We start from the raw sequence: 23,230 nt of genomic DNA, 5'->3' as shown, positions 1-23,230 counted from the left end.
CAAAAAATATAAACATATCACAACGAAAAGGGAAAGTTTAAAGAAAGGAATAGATGGGAAAAAAAGAAAGAAAACAAACACGTGTCTCTGAATTCTGTTTTTTTTATTTTCATTTCATGAAAAATGTTACTGCTTGTCACTGAGTTCATTTGAGTTAAGATGATCTGCACACAGGATTTGCTGCGATCCTTTCTGCCTATATACTGTGTACATTGCAGTTTGTTGTGTTTGCTTTTTTCTAACAGATCTGATAAGTCAAAATGTTGTCACATAATCACCAATCTTTCCATGGATGCAGGGTAGAAGTTGTTCCGATTAAAGCTTAAATCTGTAATAAGTAACTTTCCTATCCGTTTGTATGATGACACATTTGCACCCTGCAGTTGAAAGCTGTTGTTCTTGCTCTGCTGATGATAAATCTTGATTCCACTTCTTGATTCGACAAGATTTGACATGTTGATATTTTGGTGGTGAATCAACGACAGAGGAAAGAAACAATTTGACAAAATTTCAGCTCAAAAGTGTGCTACATGTATAAGAGGTAGAAACGTCAATGTATTAATGTAAGATAGAAAAAGATATCGAAAATTCATTAATAAATTAATTCTGATTGAAATTCCACCATTACTCATTTTAAAATGTAAGTTTCCAGTCTGGTTCTTTGAGTGTGTGATAAAGAAACTCACAAAACACATCCAACACAGTGACGTTTTGATTTGATGTGAACACTTACTGAGTTTATTTTCAACCTCTGAGAATCTCAGACAATAAAATGTTTTTCTGAGTCATTGCTGACAGCAGACTGTTGCTCTGGTACAGTTTGTGTGCAGGTATTAGAGTTGATGATGATCCTCAGTCGCCAGTTTGTTTTGATAATGGAAACAAAAGGACTAGAACAAAGGAGCTCTGATGTCTTCAATGTGGTGCTGAGAATCCTGCACATCTCTTTTGTAATTTCTACTTTCCTTGAACACACATTACATTTCATATATTCTTCCTTTCCCAGACTCTCCTTTTTCTGAATGTTTCTGCACATTAAGCTCATTCAGATCAGACTTGTCCTGCTGGAGGATGTCTCTCTCCTGACTTGGCTCGTCTGTCCCCCTGAGACACTGAACACCAGGACGGCTCGACTCCCCAGCCTCCTGGCTCTGCTCATTCTCATCATCCTCCTCCTCCTCTGCTCCCTTTGCTTCTTAAGGTAAATCATCACACCATAACCCACAACAGCCACTGCCATGACGACCCCAGCAGCCATCAGCACCAGCCCAGACACCAACATCTCCCTGCTGTCGTAAACTCGGTTGCCAATTGTGGCCATGCAGAGAAGCACTGTCCCACAGAGCATCACTGCTGACCCCACGGCAAGAATCAGCACCGGGTCAGCCCTCCCGCCGCTCTTCAAAAGGTCAATGCGACGCCGGCTGCGCACGCAGTTCATGTCCTGGATGGCAGAGCTGAGGAGCTGCTTGAGCAAAACAGCGAGGGCTAAGAGGCAGAGGGTGGTGCCCACCCCGAGTCTCCACTCTCCAGACAGGCTCTTGGTCGTGGAGAGGAGGCCTACACCGCCAAGGCCCAGCCCCATAATGAGGGCCACTGAGGCACAGTAGCACAGCAAGGAGCGGCGTGGCTCTCGGAACCACCACAGCTCCACCTGGTCCTCCAGGACGCGTCTCTGCATCAAGGTGGGCTCCAGGTAGAGGCCCGCAGGCCGACGCACGTTGTGGTAGAATGCCTGCATCTCAGTCATGGCGGGTCAGCCGGCCCGAAAACACAGTGACCTGGTAAGATTGTGCAGGATTTGTGTGGCTGATCAGAACACAAAAACAGAATTCAAACTTTGGTGCCAATTAGAATCATTTTTTAAAAGGTCATTCTTATGGTGACATTCCTGTGCTCAGCTTCTGTGAAAACAATTACTCACATTATTGTTGGTAAAACAACCGTTGTTGAATGGTCTTGTAGTAAAAGTTTGTAAGATCCCACAGTTGTCCGGTATTGTTGTATCATTCTGTAGAAGAGACGATGTCCACTTTACGTAAAAAATAATCCAGCTTAAAAAAAAATGGTTCACGGATCAAACTCCTGTCAGTGAAGATAATATCCTGATGTCAGGCTGAAGGCAGAAGAGCAGCAAGGAACCGACAGCACACAGGCAGGGGCTCCCACAGTGTGATACCCACTGACATTGTCACATGGTTTTTGTGTTTGCAGCTTGTCCACATGTCTGCTCATCAAGCCTCCATCGCCACAGTGACAGATCAATAATCTGTGCCCTCCTCACATTCTCGACCCCAGTGCCAGGCAGAACGGCGGACACCCCGCTGCTCTCATCACACAGGAACACCATGCTGTGTGGTTAAGTGGGAAAATGGACGGGGTTCACAATAGCAGCGTTGGATCATGGTTTGGACAGAGATTGGCGACATTGTCCGCCATGCCCCCGCGCAGACAATGGGCTGAACGATGAACACAATGACTGTGCTGCAGGAGGAGGCCGGTGGTGTGCTGTGGAGGGCTGAGTGATGTCAGTGTGCCCTGATAATGGTGTTTCTGTGATCCAAGGCATAGCGTCATTCACACACTCAGCTGAGCCTCTTAGATTGGCCATGATGAGCGCTGCATCGCCTCAATGAAACGTCCATTGACCCAGGCCCTCTGATCTGGTGTCTTCCAGTGATACACCTCCCAACGCTGGAAATATTTCTTCAAAACATTTTGCCTTTAGTTTGACAGTAGATAGCAGTAAATACTGTCTTTGGATCTGTTCAAGTTCAGAAAGCTGCAGACCCCGAAGAGAGGGAGTCGTGTTGTGCCCATGTGGAAACAGACTGTTGATAAAAACACATCTTTAAAGAATTGGTGTCAACGACTCGGATGTCATTCAGATCTGATCGACTCCGCAGCATCTCACCAGACAGTCGACTATTCAAATCTGTGACAGACAGACAACTCTGAACCACACAGACACTGACAGCAAAATTGACAGAAAGTATTCGCGAAAGAAAAGGAGAACAGAGTGAACAAAGAGCTTCACGACGAGCTGGACGCACACAACAGGCTTCTGAGTCTCTACACACAGACGGAGGAGTCTCAAAAGAGGACAACTCTGACTCCAAAACCAGAAACAGTTTCCTCACAACACCTGTGTCTGTCAGAGTCTTTCATGCATGAAGAAGCATCTCTGGATGATGAGGTTCCAGGCTAAGAAACAAAAAGACGAAATGCTGTTAAAATGAAAGAGGAGCCTCAAGTTAAGTTACATATTTGAGAGGTTTGTGATGAAACATTGCCCTCATGGCCTTAAAATGATTTGAATATATCTCTACACCTTCCTTCCTCATTTCATGACTGGGCTCTATGAATATAAAACTGTGGCCTGTGTTGAGGAGCCTTTTGTAGCTAGTGAGCCCCACCCACAAGTTGACAGGATTGATTTCTTAGGTTTGAAACACTGGCTTGTTTGACTTGGCATTTGGTTGCTGTAGTGTCAAGATGGAAATATTCAGTCCTGGGGTTGACTTATTATTTCACTTAATATTTCTTTTAGCATAAAAAAAATGAAATTAACAATCACTAGGGGGACATGTTAACATGTTTGAAAACTAGATTTTTACCTGAGGGGGACTTCAAGGCCTGTCAAAGCTTCAGCTGTGGAGGAGATTTTCTTCTCTTGCCTACAGCTTAAAATCAAAGCCCGTGAGAGAAGAATCAGGTCTTTAAAAATAAGCACGCTACCTGTTCAGCGCCGAACAGCAGACTGCCATCTAGAGATAAGCTGGAACCACCAAATCAGAGCTGAAAATAGAACGGATGCTGGACTTAAATTCCCCTGGTGACCACAAACTCCACTCCAGTGGGGCGATCACCAAGTTGCTCTGTCCACAGGATAAGAACAATTAAAGAAATTCACATTTGATCAAGGGCAATTTTTTCCATTATCACAAGAAAGTGTTGATATTCTTAAAAATGACCAACACTTTCATTATATGTTCAGCTTCAAACGTCACAAAAATTTAAAACAATTAACTTTTACGATTAGAGGGTTTTTGCTAATCTCGGAGTATGCATGTGCGTAAAGCCCTGTGATTGTCACGATCGCTGCATCCTAAATGTGGATGTGCGTGTGTGCGTGTGTGTGTGTGCGTGTGTGTGTGTGTGTGTGTGTGTGTGTGTGTGTGTGTGTGTGTGTGTGTGTGTGTGTGTGTGTGTGTGTGTGTGTGTGTGTGGAGCCAAAATATATGAACGCTGCCATCTTGCACATTGGGGGCCAGAAGACACTTTAGTGTCGATTAGTGGATGGAGCCACTGTATTGAGGTCCTGCCTATACACGTGTTCGACCAATCACAAGTCAGTCTCATCTGTCAATCACAATGTTTCACCCCATTAATTGTAGCATCAAATAAGTAATTAAAACCAAACCAACCATAAAAAACGATATGATCAGTGCGATAAGAACTACCTGAAATGACAGAAAAAAATGTTTTGACGTGTACTTCAACTTTTTATTTCAATCTACTAACCTTGAGGAGACAGGATTTATATCATATACTGCAGGCAGCCACCAGGTGGCGATCGAGACGCTTTGGCTTCATTTTGGGGAGCTGTCATGTTGTTCATCCCGTGGGGTGGAGTGAATGGTCTTGTCATCACTACAGTATCTTTGTTGAACACTGGGTTGTTCTTGTGGACAGACAGAGTCCACAGAAGCTGACACAGGTAACCAGAGGATTTCACTTCATTCTAGTTCAGTGATGGTGGTTGCACTGCATGTTACAGGTTAGTTAGTTGATGCTGGTTAGTTAGTTTCACTGGAGTGAATTAACCAGCTAGTAGGAGCTAAACAGCTCAACAGCCTCAGATTTAAGCAGCAAACATTTTGCATGTTGACTGATGCAAAATATTACTTTTTTAAGTAAATTATATTAGTATCCAAAGTGCTATATATTTAGCCCCAACCCTTTAGTCTTAAATTAAGATTAAAACAAAATGACAATGAAGAAACACATGTTCACACTGATGTTCAGTGCTGGTCCCAGTGTCTTCTGCTTACTTTATTTTAGATTTGAATAATTCACATACATGATGAATTGACGCTTTGTCTGTCTCCATGGAAACCTCTCATGAACCAACCAGTCTCTGCACTGAAAAGTTGGACAGGGACACAAACTGCACCGTCTCCCTCTAGTGGACAGTATTACTCGGTGCACAATCCACCATTGGATCCACAGCCTATAAACATTTGAATGTCAGATACATCAAAACAAATTTCCACAAGTCTTGAATATCAAAATTAATTGAAGCAACTCACCCAGAAGTAAAAATGTGCCAACTTATTTTATTTGGTAACTTTTCGAATAGTTGATTTCGAATGTGTTTGTTAGTCTTATGGTAGAAAGGCCTGTCACTTACCTGTTGCACTCTGGAAAAAGAGTCCAGAATACAACTTACTCTGGAAAAGCAGAGCAGGATGAATAGATTAACAGATGATTGAATGAATGACTTATTATAAATTCTACTTCTTATCAAATATGTAACTAATGGCTGCAATGATTCTGGCATGTTTTACAAAGCAAAGTCCACATGCCCGTTTTTTCTTCTTTAACTATCACCTACAAAATTATTCTCCAGTCGGCCACAACATGAAAACTGCAAACTGGCTTTGGATCAGTGTAATTTTCATTTAGTCAAACCATGAGGCGTTTAAAAATAATAGACAGAATTTAAATCCCAGTACTGATAATTCACAGTGAGCTATTTTAAAACAGCCAACATGCTGAACGATGAAATTCTTACAGCATAGCTTCAAACGTCTTTATAAATTCACATATAGTCACTGAGTCAATTAAAATATACTGAGTATAGAACCAGAACCTCATGTACACAAACTGTATTCTTAAAAACCTGTGTATGATATTGTTTTTTGCAAATCCAGTATTCTCTTTTCCCTCTCGATCTCTACATAAATATTTGTATTTTGTTAAAAAAAAATTAGACCAACATCAACATTTCAGTTATGAACAAGATTTATTCATGTGCAAAATGTGGTGTTGTTTCCACAGGTTGACCTGTAGAGAGCAGCAGCACCCAGGGCTGGACAGCAGTCTGCAGGATGCACCATTGGATGCCTATACAGTGGTAAGTTGTGTGCAAGATTTTAAGGTGAAGTGGTTCAAGTACTCATTTACTGAATGAACAGTGTAAAAGTACTCAACTCAAAAAACAAATTTACAGGTAATTATGTTTTGTAAATTAGGTACTGTAATATTTGAATACTGTGCAAGAATACCTTGAATACATATTTCAGTATAACTTATCTATGAACACGGTACAGAAATAATGTTTTTTTTTATAGATTTAGTCTTAAACTAAGAAACTGTTCTGTGAGTGTGTGTAGGAGGGACACAAATCTGCCTTGAGCCTTAAAAAATCATCTCTTATGGTTTGATTCACAGACTGTTTTTAAAGATGGACGGCGGTGCCAGCTCCCCAAAAAGTAAAGCCATAGTGTCTTGATTGCTCCCTGGTGGCTGGCTGCAGCATAGGTCATAAAGCCTGTCTCCTCCATGTTAGTGGATGGGTATCGGACCAAACTAAAAACTCAAAGCAATGTCAAACTAATTTTTCTTGAAGATGGTTTCTATCATTTTAGGGAGTTCTCGTCAGAGTGATGTATAAGTGCTCATGTTTTGGTAAGTTTGGTTTAAAATATGCTACTTATTTGATATTTTAAAGATGGGCTAAAACGTCATGATTGTCAGCTGAGACTGACTCATGTATCAGTGTATTGGTGGGACCTCGCTACTGCCTTGATCACTACAGCACAGACTCTGGCTCCGAATATGGGATATTTTGGCTTCATTTTTGGATAGGCAGGAAGTGGAGATGCGTCATGCGTCCTAATATACGTCTGCGGTTAGATTAGAGGAAAGAAAAACCTGCTACAGTCTGACAAACCAGTGTCCGAGCATTTGCAACTGAGAGATCTGTGTGAACAGTTTGTGATTCTGGCGCCGACTCTCCAGCAGCTGATTTCCCTGACAGGTGCAGCACCAACCGAAGGGGATGAACTAATCTCCGAGCTGCAGATCGCCGGGTTAGACAAACAGGGCTTGTGACCAGAGCGCCGCTGTTCCAGTTTCCCCTGCAGCAGCTGGTGCGAGGTGGAAGGAAACAGTGAGCAAACGTGGCTTTCTCATGTCTCAACAGCAGCTGCTGTGGTGGTCTTGAGCAAGGCACTCAGGCCTAATTGCTTCAGTGCTCAGGAGCCATTAGGGGATAGATACACTGTAACTGAACCGTGATGCCTTGTCGATGCCAGCGACGGCAGTGTGTGAATGTGGAGCAGAGAAGGAAAAAAAACTGTGGGTTTGCTCAGCACTAAAGATTAATTAAAATGGAAATGTGGGCTGAGTAGAAGTCTAACTATTTCCTTAACTGCTTTTCACATGCAACTCCAGATTTCCATGATTGTGGTGACTGCGTGGGAGGATGATGGACGCCTCTCCTTAATGTGCAATACTGAGAAAATGTGGGATCTGCTGCCAGTTTTCCAGCGCCTGACGACAGGTGACACAAACCTCAATAATCCAGACTTTTTAGCGCTCCCTACATCCTTTTCCCCCTAAATTGTAAAACTCCTGCACAGACGTAGTAAAAACCAGGTGTCAGTCTGGCGGAAAAAGAAAACCAAAGATCTGTCCTGAAGTGACTTTATCCCAGTAGTGGCACTTATAATTCTGTAGACACTGTCAAAAAGCTTGCGTGATGAAGGATGTGGCGTAGGTGATCATAAAAGTGTTTTACAGGACACACCTGCAGTGTATCCATTTGTGTCGAACTTATTTCAATGCATGACAACCATACAAATCACTTCCACAGCAGTTGCTACAAGGAAAATATTGAGCATGAGCTATAGTGGATGTGAAAACTCTGATTTTCTGTTACGCTGGCAGTGTGGCTTTAGATGTGACACTGTCGCTTGTTGAAATATCTCAACAGCTTTATGATCATAGATAAAGTCGACATTTGTTGTGTTGAGTGATTATTCAACAACCGCTGGAGAGATTGTCATAAAGATTGGTACAGACCATAGACTGTATATTGTCGTGGACCAAGTAGTCAAGGTACAAAACACAAATTTAGAGTTCAAAAAAAGGTTTATTTTCCCCCAAATGTTTAACAATATACAATACTGAAGAAACTAAACTAACGGGGTTATAGGGCCCTTAAAAGAGGTAGACGAAACACAACTCGTACATAAGGCAAGTAAATAAGGCAAATAAAACAGCTCAATTTCAACTCAATTAACAGACCTTCCAAATTCTTCTTCTTCTACTACTACTACTTCTTCTTCTTCTTCTTCTTCTTCTTTTTGTTTAATGGCGGGTGGCACTTAACGTTAAAGGTGCATTACCACCACCTACTATACTGGAGTGTGGATCAGAGTGTTTGGTCTGTGGGAATACCTCCACCAACTTAAACCTTAACCTCTTCATTAATACAGTTTCTTTTAAAAACTCAAACAAGACCTTATATTTCCCTTCCTTCATACTGAACACATTCTTCAGGTTTAACTCTTCCACCCCCCATTTCCTCACCTCCTTCTGTAGCTCTTCTCTCTGTGTGTTATATTTCTGGCAGTGACAGATGACATGTATCACAGTTTCTTCCCCTAAGCCCCATTCACACTGTCCTGATGGATGTTTCCCTATTAAGTGCATTGTTTTGTTTAATCCTTTGAGTCCTATTCTTAACCTTGATATGACTGTTTGCTCGCTAGTGTTTTTCCCTATTGTTTTCATTCCTCCCACTTTGTGCTTTATTTGATACAGATGGCGTCCTTTACCTCCCTCATCCCATTGTATTGCCAGTCAGTCATGATGCTACTCCTTATTACTGTTTTGGCTTCGGCCTTACTGAAAGCTACCTCCATAATTCTTTCCTGTTTTTAATGATTGTTTATTGAGTGAATCTGCCATTTCATTACCCTCAATGCCCCTGTGAGCTGGGATCCACATGAACCTGACTTCGGTTTGTATGTGATGTATAGTCAGTACAGTGTTTCGTATATTTCATACAGAGTATCTGCTCTGCTGTGGGATGACATGGACTGTAATGATACATATACTAATAGTGAGTCTGAACATACTATAACCTTCTTAATCTTGTTTTGCTCTGTCCACTGTAAAGCCATTGCTTTTGCCAACATCTCAACTGAATATACTGTCAGGTGATCTGCCGTTCTTTCTATTCTTTGGCTCCTTTGATCCATCTGCATTGGGAACAGAGTATTATGTGTAGTCCTTAACCTTCCCTCTGCTATATCTGCCCAATTTCCTTTTCCTTTGCCTCTCTTCCTTTTATCTTGAATATAAAAGTCTGGTGATACAGGAGGAAATAACCATGTCGGTGTCACAGGATAAGGAACTGTTGCACTGTATATTTTTTCATGCAACCTCATCTTTTTACCATTTTACTTGCTGTCCATACATAACACTCTGTCTTAGCCTTCCCACTTCCCCAGCATGGTCTAAGGGCTCCCACAGCTGGGTGACCTCCTTCCTCATGTCCTTGTAGGTTTGACTGGTAATTTAGCATTAGTTGTTTGTATCAGAGATTAAGCAGCATTTCTCACATCTCCTCTTGGACAGCTATGACCTTCCATATTGAGCCATGAGGGCAAAATATTTACTAACTGACCAAACCAATACACACACACACACACACACAGTGGAGAACTACATAAACAGTAAGTAAATCCCAAAGCAAAAATACTGTAATCCCCCCCATGATGTCAAAGCTCTTGGTTTGGTCCTCTGCTTGGGCGTCAGCATAAAAGCAGGCTCCGCCTTCAGCTCAGGTTTTTTGCTGGACCAGGAAGTAGAACTCCAGGCAGGTAACCCAAACTAAGAGAAATGAAATAATAAACCAACTATCAAAGGAACAAAGAATATCCATCACATATACAGATGGACCACTGCTCCCCTAAAGTGAAGCCAAAGTTTCTTGATCACCACCTGGTGGCTGAACTATATGTCCTTAATCCTGCCGCCTCTATGTAAGTGGATGAGACATCAACCAATGTAAAAAGTCAAAGTACACGTCAAATACATTTTTCTCAACGATGGTTTTGGTCATTTTAGGTCGTTCTTATCACTTTGATATATGTTGAAGTGCTCACTTTTCTGGCAAGTTTGGTTTCAAGTAGTTATTTGATGCTATAAAAGTGGGGTTGAATGTCATGACTGAAAGCTTAGACTGATAGTATTATATATATATATAGTATCCAGGATATTTTGGCTTTGTTTCTGAATAGTGGGAGGAAGTGGAGACGTGTCGTGTACAGTGTGATTAAACACTTAAGTAATAATATCATTCAAATCAACCTCATCTGCACTTTGTCTAATCCCGAATTTGTAAATGTAAGTATGCTAAGACTGTAAATTGAAGTGGTGTCCATAGCATCATTACCTGCTAAAGGTTGTTAGCATTCTGATGTTAGGTGAAATTACTACTGTGCATGGTACAGCGTCACAAAGCTGCCAGCTTCGTCTCTTGCTATTGTTTTTTCGTTGTTTTTCCTGTTTTTACTTGAAATAATTGCATTTCTTACTTTTTTCATTTTCTTTGTTCTTGTTAAAACTATTTTCAAGAATCACAGCAGGGGCATAACAAAGCTGGTTCTCGAGCTTACCCACTGGTCATGGAAACTGGTGGTTTCAAGCGTAGTTTACTGGGCACTGAGGCCAGAGCAAGCATGGCCTACGTGAAGTATACAAAACCTGCTCTCCACCATTTCTGTATTTCAGTTGCTTGACAGTCTCTCTCTCCTTCAGATGTGCCCTGCCTCCGGCTTAATCCTCAGCACGCTAAAAGCATTTTCATTTAGTCAGGACTCATTCCTCACAGCAAATTGAGTGTAAACTCAATTTAGATGGTGTTATCTCTGATCGGTGAGAATGAAGCCACAAACAATTCTTGTGCTAAATCAATATTAGTCGCTTTAATTTTTTACTTGAGCTAGCCAGGTGGGCCCAAATAACCTGTGTAATAATGTCCGCAGCATCCGATGTGAGTGCACAGCAGGAGTCCCCCCACTGGATTCCCCCGGTTCTAGCAATCGACCGATGCAAAACTGTAAAAAAAACAAACAGAAATTATATATATCTCCTGGTGAAAAAGCGTGGACACACGTTGAAGACACTGACAAATATATCAAGAGAGTTTGTGGTGATAAGAGCCAATGACGGTGTCAATGTGCTGTAAACAAAATCACATTATTTCCTGCCTCTGCCTGCTGCACCCGGCTGCTCTCGCCTGAGTAATGCAGTGGATTTGTTCTTGTGAATGTGTCTGTGCAGAAAACTAACTTCCCCCGCTGCGTTGTGCGTGTGTGAAAGGCAAACTGCAGATAAAGTCCAGACCCAATTCTCTGGACTTTATCTGCAGGTCATGTCTGAAAATGGCTTAAGATGATCGAACTTGAAGCTAAAAGCTTATTGCTTTGTGATTCCCAGGTCATTTGCCTTACAACTTTAGAGAGGCATGTAGCTTTTTCACAAAGTTGGAATTCTAATTGTTTTGTGATGTTTTCCTGTGTGACTAAACCGCCTGCTCACAGCGCAGAATCAGAATTGATCACTGGTGCTGGTGTTGCTAACTCATTTTCAGACACTAATTCCTTTTAATGATTTGAGCGCCTGTTCAACAACCACTGCGCTTGTTTCCTCTCAGTCTGACTCTGCTGACTCCTTCTTGTTGAACGTTTGCTGTGCAACAATGACAACAGCTACCAACTACAATCAATTTTCACCTCACTGCCATGACTTTAATGGGTGCAAACACGATTGTTTGTGCTACTAAATATGTGCATATGTGTGTCAGAGTCTCTTTGTGTGTTTGCTATATGTTGAGGTTATGAGGGGGGGGGATTAAGTTATCCCTCAGCTTATCACCATTAAATGATGAGCAGTGGTCGTGACCTAGTTTTGAAAGACAGCCTTGTTCTCTTTAGCTTAGAGAGACTAGACCCTGTGGCCATTGATGCACTTTTATCTGCAGACAACTGTTACCTAGTTGTGTAGTAGTTAGTAAGAGCAACAGTGCTGCAGTTTGGTTAATAAAAGAGGTGCAGGGGCCTTTTCCTGTTGCTGCTGCCTAGGAGAAAGTACAGCCTGCGGTTCACCTTAGCACTCGCATAATTTGCATATAGATGAGAATCATATCACATTACTGCTCAGGGGGTATATTAATAATGTGGTTGTTGAACAGGATACAGTACAGTACAGACACTGAAACAGGTGGGGCTCACCGTGCTGGTTTCTGCTGAAGCCACACTGTCCCACATCTTTCTTTTCTCTGAATCAACAACGCTGCATTTCTTTCTTTCTCTCTGTTGTTTGAACTTTGACGAACCTGGAAAGATCCACTGCAGCGTTCCTGAGCAGAGCTCAGGCTGGCTACTTTATTTCTAAATGACTTCCCCAAAAATCAACACCAAACACCACAGGGACACAAAATTGCTTGACCTTTCTGAACCCATCTGCTCCTGTTAGTCCCCACCACTGTTCCACCAAAACCTGCATGACTCGGTGGGTGTGACTTTAAAACTATTAACCATTTAACCATTGCCACAGTCGTATCTCCAGCCAGGTACTGCATCAGGAAACAGCTCCCAATTGTTCTTCAGAAGGGACAAAAGGGCTCTGATGGTGTTACCTTTGTAAAGTTCATACAACTCACATATTTGTTTGTTATATTTAATTAGTAATATTGAATTATAACTTCTGTGTTTTAGTATAAAGATTCAATCTCATATATAAAAACTAATCACACTTATGCTATTCTATTTTGTTCTGTTCTATTGTAAAATATAGTAATAATACTAAACTTTATTTATACAGCACTTAACATTACAAAAAGATTAATAGAAAGAAAAACATGGAAATTAGTTAGAGATATTCTGTGCTGATTTATTATTGATATTGTGATAAAAATTAACTTTACATAAAGAAAAACAACAAAAGGAACTGCAGTCAAAACAAGAGACATTCTTTTCTCTACTTTACAATAATTGTATTATAATTACCATTTCCATTTATATTCTTACTATATTTAAAAAAAATCCCCCTTGTGCTACTGTGTCATCTGTGAATTTCCTCTTCGCATTTTCCATAAAGCTACATCTTATCTTATCTTAATGCAATTCTAATTAACATTAATTATATAGTACGTTTTAAAAAACGGAAATAAAAGGGTGGAAATGAAAAGAACAAGACAGATTCTGTTCTATGATCAACATAATGATAATCATAGTAATATAGAAATACACAAATGGAAAAAAAAACACCAATTGAAACAATTTTCAGTTCTAATCTATTCTATAATCTCTATCTCCGCCCTGCGTGGTGACGTCACGCTCCGGGCAGCCAGTGAGGCGGAGGGATGGAGGGATGTGGGAGGAGGCGGAGAGGATGGAGGCAGGGGGGGGTTTCTCTTTCACTCACACACACACACTCGCACACACACGCACACACACACACACACAGAGTCAGGCAGCAGCAGCAGCAGCACTGGCGTCGCAGCAGCGCGTCAAGCAGAGCGGCTCTCGGGCTTTGTTCAGTGGATGTGAATGAGCCTGAGCTCCATCACCTGCTCCAGACATGTGGACGGATATAAGGACACTGCTACTTTTACATCTGTTCGTCCTCAGGCTGCAGCTAACGGCAGGTCAGTGTGACAGGAATCCAATAGAATATACCGGTGTGTGTGTGTGTGTGTGTGTGTGCGAGCGTGTGTTTGTGGTGGGATGTAGAGGTGAGACACTGGGAGCGCTCCTACTCAGTGCGCGTGTGATTTCTGCCAAAAGAGAGGAAAAAAAAAAAAGCAAATATACTTAACTTAATCATTAACACTTAAAATTCTGACTTAGTTAATATGAAATCCATCATGTCTCTGTGTTTGAATAAATGCTTGCATGGGATGAGGGAGGTGAAGAAAAAGCCTGTGAGAGTGTGTCATGTGTTCCTGAGCATCCATACTGCATCGGGAGAGCTGTAGTAGCTGGAGTGGCCCGTGCACGCTGAATCTTTGTCCTCATGACTGCTGACAGACTCTGGGCCTCCTCCTCCTCCTCCTCTGCTGCTGCTGCTGCTCATTATATCCTGAAATAAAACTGGATCAATAACTGAAAGAAAAAAAACAAACAACCAAAACAGAGCATGACGCTGAAAGAGGCTCAGCCAATTGACCTGAATGAAGGCTGAATATCAATTAGGCATTCATTTGCAAATGACAGTTGAACTAGTTGCCGTTACTACAACATGGGGGTTTGTCTCTCATCCATCTGGACCCTGTGTGTGTGTGTGTGTGTTTTCTTGTTGCAGCCTCCGATGAGTGTGAGGATGGACAGTTCCAGTGCAACAACAAAAGGTGTATACCGACCATCTGGAGGTGCGACGACGATGACGACTGCTCAGACAACAGCGATGAAGAAAACTGTCGTAAGTGAGACCTCAGTGGAGGAATACATGCAAACAATGGCTGTGGACTGTGTGGGGAAAATAAGACTTGGGATGCAAATATCTCAATAAGGAGGAATGATCTGTTTGACCACAACCCCCCTCATGGTTTGATCAATGCTATACCCTCTCAGAACTATTAGCTGAGAAAATGAATTGTGTTCTTATGATCTGAAAAATGTATCCATAATCTCATATGAAGACATCTCCTGGACCTGCTCCTGCCAGATATTAGACTTTAAAGATATAATACAGAACAGTTCTTCATTGAAATGTCCAAAAAGCGACTTGATCTGTGTTATATATTTTGTCGACTTGTGTACCTAAATTATCCACAGTTTGGCGTTTCGTTTTGGTCGCCCTCGTATCTGCTTTATCGGCGGCTTTGCCCGTCTCTGCTGCAAGTTTCGAGGCATAGGATGCACACACTGCTCTCCAGTTAGCCAGCAGGCTGTTCATTCATTCCCCTGTTTGTACTAGAGAAGGGTTTGCGGTTTGAATCCTGGTTTTGTCCGGGGTCTTTCTGTGCAGAGTTTGCATGTGCCCTTCATTTTTGCATAGTTTTTCTCCAGGTAATCCGGCCTCCGCCCAAAATCCAATGACACATACAGATTTGGGGTTAGCTTAGGTGGAGACTCTAAACTGACCATGTGAGTGTGAATGGTCGTTTGTGTTTGTATGTCGACCCCAAGATGCGACCTATCCCGGGTGAACCCCGCCTCTCGCCCAATGTCAGCTGGCTCCAGCCTCTCCCTGAGACCCTCAAAAGGATAGTCAGTATACTCGATAGATGGACGGATGGATGTTTGTAGCTCACCTGTAATGGATCACGATTATTCATTGTAACTTGCTGGGCACTGCGAGTAAAACTGGAATTTGTTGCGTCACGTAGATTTTCATTTGCAATTGTGGCGAGGAGAACAACTCCCTCGCTGCCTCACGACCATGAAGCTTTCTGTTATTGTTTGGATTGAGAGACCCTTAGCGGCTGAAGTTACATATTGTGCGCTTAATGGTCTGTTCCTGACTGCCATGTTTTTATTGAAGCTTCTTTATCTTAATGTACTTTCTCAAAACAGTTATATGAGGCAGAAAATGCAACAGTGGCTCCCTCAGCTCTCTGTCCTCTCATAATTTCACATTATTTTCATGGTTGAATATATCTGCTCTTTATCTATGTGTTTTCTCCTGTTTGCTCACTGTGCATGACATTACCTTATATTCAGGGAGACATAAAAGCTTATAGTGTCCAAAGAGGCACAAATAAAACCATGTACCGAGTAGGGATTAGGTGTGTGTGTGTGTGTGTGTGTGTGTGTGTGTGTGTGTGTGTGTGTGTGTGTGTGTGTGTGTGTGTGTGTGTGTGTGTGTGTGTGTGTGTGTGTGTGTGTGTGTGTGTGTGTGTGTGTGTGTGTGTGTGTGTGTGTGCGCGTGTGTGCGCGCGTGTGTGCGCGCGCCTCAGACCATGTGCGTAGGTGATTTCATCCCTTAGCCATACAGTATAGAAATCTTTGTAAACTCAGTAGAAAAAACAAATGATCTGAAATTAAATAATCACCCTCTCCAATTGGACATGTGTATTTCATATCTAGGCAAAAATATATTCACAACTGATGCTTGTTTTTCTAGATTATCCCCTTTAGCTCCTTGTTGTTTAACTGGCGCATGTGCGACAGCAGATCCTGTTTTACGCTGTGGAATCGAGCGCTGAGTTAAACTGCTCAGTGAACAGTACAGACGCCCGACAAACTTTTCCTGAGCCGTGTTTACAGAAAGAACTTCTCCCCGATCACTATAACGCAGCGCTTTCACTGTGTTACATGAATATTTTTCAGTTTTCTTCTTATTTTTATGCCCTGAAGAGGAAAATATATCGCAGATCCTTCACTTTCATCAAAATTATCCATCTTCAAAGCACAAACTCACTCCAAAATTCACTCTCAGACATCACATCTTTTTGCTGAATATCTTTCATCACCTGACTACTGGATATTGACTTCTGAACAAATGTATCGGGTTATGCTCAAGAACATCACTTTGACATTGGATAGGGAGGGAGAATCATGATGCTGGGCTCAGTGTTGTGATGACTGTCAGCCATAGGCGATGCTCAACCCGGTCTTGGATGTGTCTGTGCAGAAATAATAGAATTTCAGTTTTCTTCTCTGACTGCGTGCCAGTGGCCTATATTTTTCGGAAGAAACAAGTGATGCTGTGCCAACTCCGAAGCCAAGCTCTGCATGTTTTCCGTGCAGCTACGTTCTCATGTGTCTGGGTTAATTGTGGCTCGGGAGGAATTCCTGCACCTCCCAGGAAACATGTACATATGTGCTCTCTTTCTCTCTCTCTCTCTCTCTCTCTCTCTCTCTCTCTCTCTCTCTCTCTCTCTCTCTCCTTCTCTCCTTCTCTTTATACGTCTCTCTGTCTATGTTTGTTTCTGCTGCTTCTGTCTCCCACAAACTCACAACAACCTGCTCTACACAAGCACTTTGTGATTCTTATACTTGTTACTCTGGAGATGTTTCCATTGTTTCTCTGAAAGCAGCAGGACGTATCCTGGGGCGCGCCAAAAAAAAGCAGGTCATTTTGAGCATCTTTGCTCTTAAAACATTCATGTGTCACTGCCACACGCAAACACACACACACACACACACACACACACACACACACACACACACACTTGCACACTCACGCATACAGACACTCGTATGCTGTTTAGAGAAAATGGCTCTGCCAGCCTTTCCTCAGAATTCCTTTTATGAATGAAGGAGGAAATTGTGAACGAGGTTTTATTACCCACAGTGTCTTTTCTATCAGTCCGAGCTCCTGACATCTTTAGTGTTTGAGTGAAAACACTTCTCTCCTGAAAGCTGAGACCACTGGCAACCCACGATTGGATGATTGCGACAGTCCGCCATTACATACCCTGTTACATACTGTACATTTTATTAGAGAGTGGCCTTCACTTTCTGCATCCATCTCCTCTCCTTGTGAGGCTCGCTGTATCTGCGTGGGCAGGTGGATCAGGCTGTGTGTGTGTGTGTCTGTCTGTGTGTGTGTGTGTGTCTGTGTACGCAGAGTCAGATCCGTCTCTGCATGTGCATCCTCACAGTGCTGGACCGCTGATTGGCTGAAGGTGCATTTATTCTGCCTTTATGGACGAGAACAAATGCCTGTTTCAAATTATGTAACTGTCACTTCCCACATACCTCCATGCGTCATTTACATTGACATGGTTGTAAGCAATGCATCCACTAGAGGGCAGCACAGAGGGGATAGTTTCTGACAACAACAAATTTGGCGACGGCGGATAAGGTTGTGCGTCTGCTTGTAATGCCAAAACACAATAGAAGGAAAAGTAGTTTATGGCTGGAAGGAATTGCGCAGCAAGAAAGAAAAAGTATATAGTATAAAGTACAGTAATTGGAGTGTAGGAAGTGATCAAGTTAGAAAATAGAAGCCTCAAAAGTAGTTTTATTTCTCTCTGCAAAACAGCCAAACCAGATTGTCCACATCTCTGAAGCCACCTGAATGCCCATGTTCCCAAATTTTGTTGACGTTTTGACATAGAGATATAATCAAGGCAGCGTGTTTTCCCTTTTAGCATTGTTAGCAAACAAACTTAAGTTACAAAAACACCAGTCCAGAGCCGGTCCAGAGGAGTCGACACAACGTACAGGGTGAGCAGTCAGACTATCCAACCGGACAGTGTGAACACACAAATCGTGAGTTCTTGCTTTCCATCTCGGACGATTTACTCGACTTACAGTGTGAGGTGGACTGGAAACGGACCGACGGCTCCCTCCGTGTGTAGAGCATAAATGAGCCTTAAAGGTTTTTAGTTGTTCGTCTTTAACCATGTTTGATTTGGAGAAGAGGTTCTCGGGCACATCGCGCAGCTCTGGCGATATTTAATTAATGTGTTGCTATTAAAGTCATTCTCAGGGGTTGAGTCCTGAAGTGCTGTCTGCTATTTCTACATCTGAACGGGCTGAGAGACAGTGTAGCGCAGTGGAGTGAAACTTGTGCTGCACAGACTCGTGGGCTGATGGTCGAGCGTCTACACACAGCAGGAATTACCCAGTTGGCTCCTGGTTGACTGTGAAGTGGTCTCTTGTATTTAAATTAAGTTTCTGAAAGGCTGAAGGGAGGGCGTCACTTTCTGTCACTTCTTCTTACATTCTCGATATATGATTTTACAGTACAATGCCAGGACCAAGCAGCCAGTGACTGAGCGTGTGCAACGGACCGTGCGTGGTTGTGAAATATGCTGACAGCAGAGAACCTGTGCTGCAGCTCCTGATTTATGCGTCCCCTTGTTTTTAACCCGGGTGGTGCAACTTCACGGAACACGTGTAAAAGCCTTAAAAAACGTCGTCGCTGCTCATAATCCGAATCATACCCTCCTATATGCACCATTATCCTCCTCCATCCTCCACCCTGTTTTTCCGTTATAACCACCATCCCCCACCAGCCCACCCCCGGACGGCGCTCCCATCTCTTCATCTACCCCACCATCCCCCCTCATCCAAACTCTTATTCCCCGCTGACCAATCACTGGCTGCGTGCACCCACACATTCATAGATTCATAATTCCGTGCACAAGCAAGGACACAAGTATGGACCTGGTGAATGCTGGCATTAATGCATATGTACATTCTATACAACTTTCGATACCTCGATAAAAAGAAAAAAAGGTCCTAGGCAGATGAGATTATTCTTTTCTTCTTTATTCCAAGCTGCCTGCTTGTTCTCCAGCCTCCAGTCATTCACAGGTTTGCTTCTGGGGGAATGATGTAACAGCCACATGTTGAGCATCAGTAGATTTTTTTTCCTGTATTGTTTCTCTAATGCAGCCTTGACTTGGAAAAAATAGCTTTTTATAAAAGGTCCATGGTGCAGAGTGACGGTAGAAACCTTTGCGTTCATCTTACCTGGTTTAAGAATTCATAGTCAATGTTTTTCATAAAATTAAATTCAGATTACTGTTCACATTTGTGGTTTATGTATAAATTTGAATGGTTTACTAAACTGCTGGTATTTTTCCGTGCATTGCATGTCGGCAGTTTCAGAGGTCTGTAAAGGATTCTGCACACTATTCAGACCCAAGTTCACAACTTTTCAAAATAAAAGCCTTGTAATTCAACTCACTAGAAAGCATTATGGCAACAAAACAAACGTTGTGCTTTTGCTTTGCTGGCAAATTGCTAAAGAGGAAGTGAATCAGCACCCGTGATGCCCGTGAACGTCTGTGTCAGTCCACTGTGGTGAAATAAAAATAATCAAATTACCAATATTATCCGGTGGGGCAGATAGCATTGGCCGCAGGCTGCCAGTTGCCGACCACAGCTGTAGTTTAAGGATGTAGAAGAAGACGTGTTCTCCTGTTAGCACACTGCCCCGTCCCCACTTACTGCTATAGAGTGCTAGTCAACTGTTTATTCATTAATAATTTCTATTAATATTCTTAAGATAACGTATTGTGTGTCCAAAGATTTGTTTGTTGAATTAGCAGGTGGATTGTATCATTTTAAACATGTAGTATCAAAAAAGTATTGAGGTATTGACGCTTTTGATATCCTTATACAGTATATAAAGACAGATGAATGCCCACCAATGAACTCTGCTCTCCTACTTTTCGGACAGATCTAGCAAAGTTGAGTCCACATGCACCACAATAGAAACTTTGTTCACCGATTTGCGTCATGTTTTTGAGGTGAGGATGAGATGCAAAGCCGCCCGCGCCCCTCGCTGCGTCCCGGAGTTGGAGGCTGCAGCTGAAGCAACAAAAGAACTCTGCCTCGAATTCTCAAAGTCAGATCTGTGCCAACCCTGACACGGAGCTGCCGTTTAATCCTCTTCCTGATTATAGCGGGCGTATCAGCCACTCGCCATCGCATCTGCGCTACCTTCAAAGTCCAGCGTGTGTCCGCTCCACTTTGTTCTCGTGCTTGGATGTGATAACGATCTGTTTCTTCTACGTCCGCGTTCATGAATTTTAACATCTGCACCTGAAGAAGAGCTGAACGTGTTCCTTTTGTTTTCCTCCGTGATGCAGACTCAGCAAACTGCCTGCCTCCCCGCTTTGTGCTCCTTTTTTTTACATAATAAATCCTCCTTCGGATGAAAACTCACTTTTAAAACTGCGAGCGCTCTCCCACAGCTCCTGGAGTCATTGTTTATGTCTTTATTCTAAAGCCTTTCAGTGGATGCAGCTTCCTCTGCCTGCCGTCACACCATGAACAATGTAAAGCTTGCACCCATTTCCTAATGCTTTGTCTAATACTGAACTTTGAAGTTTTTAAAGCTCAGCTTACAACTGTTACACCTGACACCTTCACTGACTACGTTTACAGGTGCACCGATATTCTGACTATTGACCTTTCTTAGGATAAGACATTACTCGGATTATGGCGGGTGTTTACATGAGCTGCTAAAATAATTATCCATTCATATTCCCGTTTACATGTTACAGGGCATAGCCTGTTTATGTCCACTCGGCATACGTTCAACGTTATTGCACCAGTTTTAAAACCCCAACCTTAAATGGTTAATGTGCAGTGCCACCATATACCATTTTTGGATAAAAGCTAAAACTCCTCGTTATTCTGAATCTTTTTTACATCCAGGGCACGTGTCAAGCAGTTAGTAACTGTCGTATGGCACAAAATAAATCCATTATGACATAATGTGATTAAAATGAATACTGCACAATGTGACTAAGGTCAAAATACTCCACAGGTCTTAATTTAATTACTACATATTCTCAGTATGACCTTATTCAGGTTAAGGTAGTTAGACAATAGTCTTTTCTATGTTGTGGTTTTAGGAATACGTTATGAATGTTTTTTTAGGTGTTCTCTACTTTTTTTTACAGTGTATGAAAATAGATTATATAATTGTCCAGCACTTTTGGCTTCTCACCATGTTGTTGTTTTTGTGCTGGACTTCATGCTGGGTTCCTGGCAGGAGCGTCTACCATTCTGTGCCTTGAAATGATTCAGGTATTGCGTGGTAACTTGAGAGCAAGTTTCGCTTTTTTTTTTGGTGATGTTTGTGTTTTTGTGCTGATCTGTCAATCATCCCCTGCATTTAATTTCCAACCACTTTGTTGTTCTTCTTCTTCAGAAAGAGAAGAGGGTTTGCTCTTAGATTTACCCCCTCCTTTCCTTTCCTCTCCTCTCCTCTCCTCTCCTCAGCAGTATTGCGACTCTCTCTGTTGATGGGCAGCAGGAGCACAAACATTTTCAGTTAGCTCCACATTTTGAGAACTGTTGGCCTTGTTTTTCTTGCTCTGGCAGGTTGTTGTTGTTCTCTGAGCTCGGCGGGAACTTAACCCAGCAGCAGTATTTTCTACCTCCACCAAGAAGGTTATGTTTTTTCGTTGGTGATTGATAGTTGGCAAAGTTACACAAAAACTACTGGGCAGATAATCATGAAACTTGGTTTAGGTGTGCTATGGGTAAATCAATCAATAGCATTTTATTTCTATAGCCCATGCTCCCAAATCACAATTTGTCTGATAGAGGTTAACAAGGTGCAATATCCTCCGTCCTTAACGCCGGGACGGACAGAAGTGCAATAGATGCAGGTGCAGATCCGGGCTCTTCTTTTCTGTAACATCGAGAGATATTTTATTGTCATATTCAGGGGGTTAGTATAGATGAGTGTGTGCAATTTTGTACAGATCCAAATAAAAAACTGTGTCTAGTGGATTTAAATGTGGTTTTATAAGTGTTGTGGAGCTATAGTAACTGCCATCAATGTAGTGCTGAGAAACATAAAGGGGCCCCAGTTACAAGGCTTGCTTTTATTTAAGGGGACTGTTGGTCCTTGGCGGAGGTTTGTGCTCTTCTGAGTGCTACTGTATATAAGTAATGTCCCCTGAATTAAGATGCAGAAGCAGTTTGGCCACCAGATAAGATCTATGTATAACGCCCTGTTCCAATTCCTCTCCCTTGGCCCTAGATATGAAGTGCCCCTCGCTACGCCATCAGCAGCCAACCAACATTATTGCAGTGACAAACAATATCAACTAACGTTATTGAACAATAAACAGTCAGTCAGCATGTTTGCATTAATTATTATAATGTAACGTCAGTCCTGTCCATCGAAACTTCTGCCCTGCACTGAAAACATTCTAACATGAGCTGTGAATATACGGGACACGGGAGTAATGACATTACCCGCTCCTCTCACTCAGACTGTTGACATGTTTTGACGGCGTGAATAGTGATTTTCCTAAAATGCTTGTCACATCGATTTAATTGCATTTTCATTTGCTACTGGATTAAATTTAATGATTCTGCTGGATTAAAACAACAATTTCATGGTTACTTTGCAAGATTTAATCTTTTTATGAGCATTTCACCTGCAGCGGTCGCCATGTTGAGTTCCTTCGTTTGTTCGTAAAGCATTCAGGAATTTCTGTCTACCCCTACGTCGCATAGAGAAATGGCACAACACTATATCCCCCTTCACTGCCACACACAAAACAAAGGGGTTGGGCCAAGTGGTGAAATGGGACAAGGCCTAAATGTAGGAGAATCACACAGTGACATATTCTGCTGATTGTCAGAGAGGCTTTAGGTAAAGAGTCCAACGTGCTTTTCACTTATCAGTGCTGAAAACGTACTTGGTGGCTGCATGTTTTCCCCCCCCTGTCTGCGTTGATGTGTTTGACAGCCGAGCAGTGAGCGGTTGTTGA

General features: G+C 42.3%; 2 protein-coding genes across 4 annotated transcripts in view; one reads left to right on the top strand and one right to left on the bottom strand.

Annotated features, from left to right (window-relative positions):
* Positions 1–851: 851 nt before the first annotated feature.
* tmem125b (transmembrane protein 125b) lies at positions 852–2,452 on the bottom strand. 2 transcript variants are annotated; one of them, XM_034614466.1, is made up of 2 exons: positions 1,925–2,452; positions 852–1,809 (listed from the first exon to the last, which is right to left on the bottom strand). In XM_034614466.1, the coding sequence occupies exon 2, from the start codon at positions 1,748–1,750 to the stop codon at positions 1,046–1,048; it is 705 nt and encodes a 234-aa protein (XP_034470357.1). In that variant the 5' UTR covers positions 1,751–1,809; positions 1,925–2,452; the 3' UTR covers positions 852–1,045. The 2 variants fall into 2 exon arrangements, with proteins under 2 accessions (XP_034470357.1, XP_034470356.1); XM_034614465.1 differs by having other exon boundaries at positions 852–1,781.
* An 11,080-nt stretch (positions 2,453–13,532) lies between these two features.
* LOC117778317 (low-density lipoprotein receptor-related protein 8-like) overlaps positions 13,533–23,230 on the top strand; it is a 92,385-nt gene continuing 82,687 nt past the window's right edge. Inside the window, exons 1-2 of one of the 2 annotated variants that reach the window (XM_034613815.1) lie at positions 13,533–13,732; positions 14,389–14,505. In XM_034613815.1, coding sequence (XP_034469706.1) covers positions 13,666–13,732; positions 14,389–14,505 — 184 coding nt within the window. In that variant the 5' untranslated portion in view covers positions 13,533–13,665. The remainder of the gene's footprint in view (positions 13,733–14,388; positions 14,506–23,230) is intronic. The other variant, XM_034613816.1, reaches the window with a different exon arrangement.

This window comes from Hippoglossus hippoglossus, chromosome 17 (genome assembly GCF_009819705.1).
Source record: "Hippoglossus hippoglossus isolate fHipHip1 chromosome 17, fHipHip1.pri, whole genome shotgun sequence".
Lineage (NCBI taxonomy): Eukaryota > Metazoa > Chordata > Actinopteri > Pleuronectiformes > Pleuronectidae > Hippoglossus > Hippoglossus hippoglossus.
Note: the sequence above shows the minus strand (reverse complement) of the source record. Positions and strands in the feature narration are given on the sequence as shown.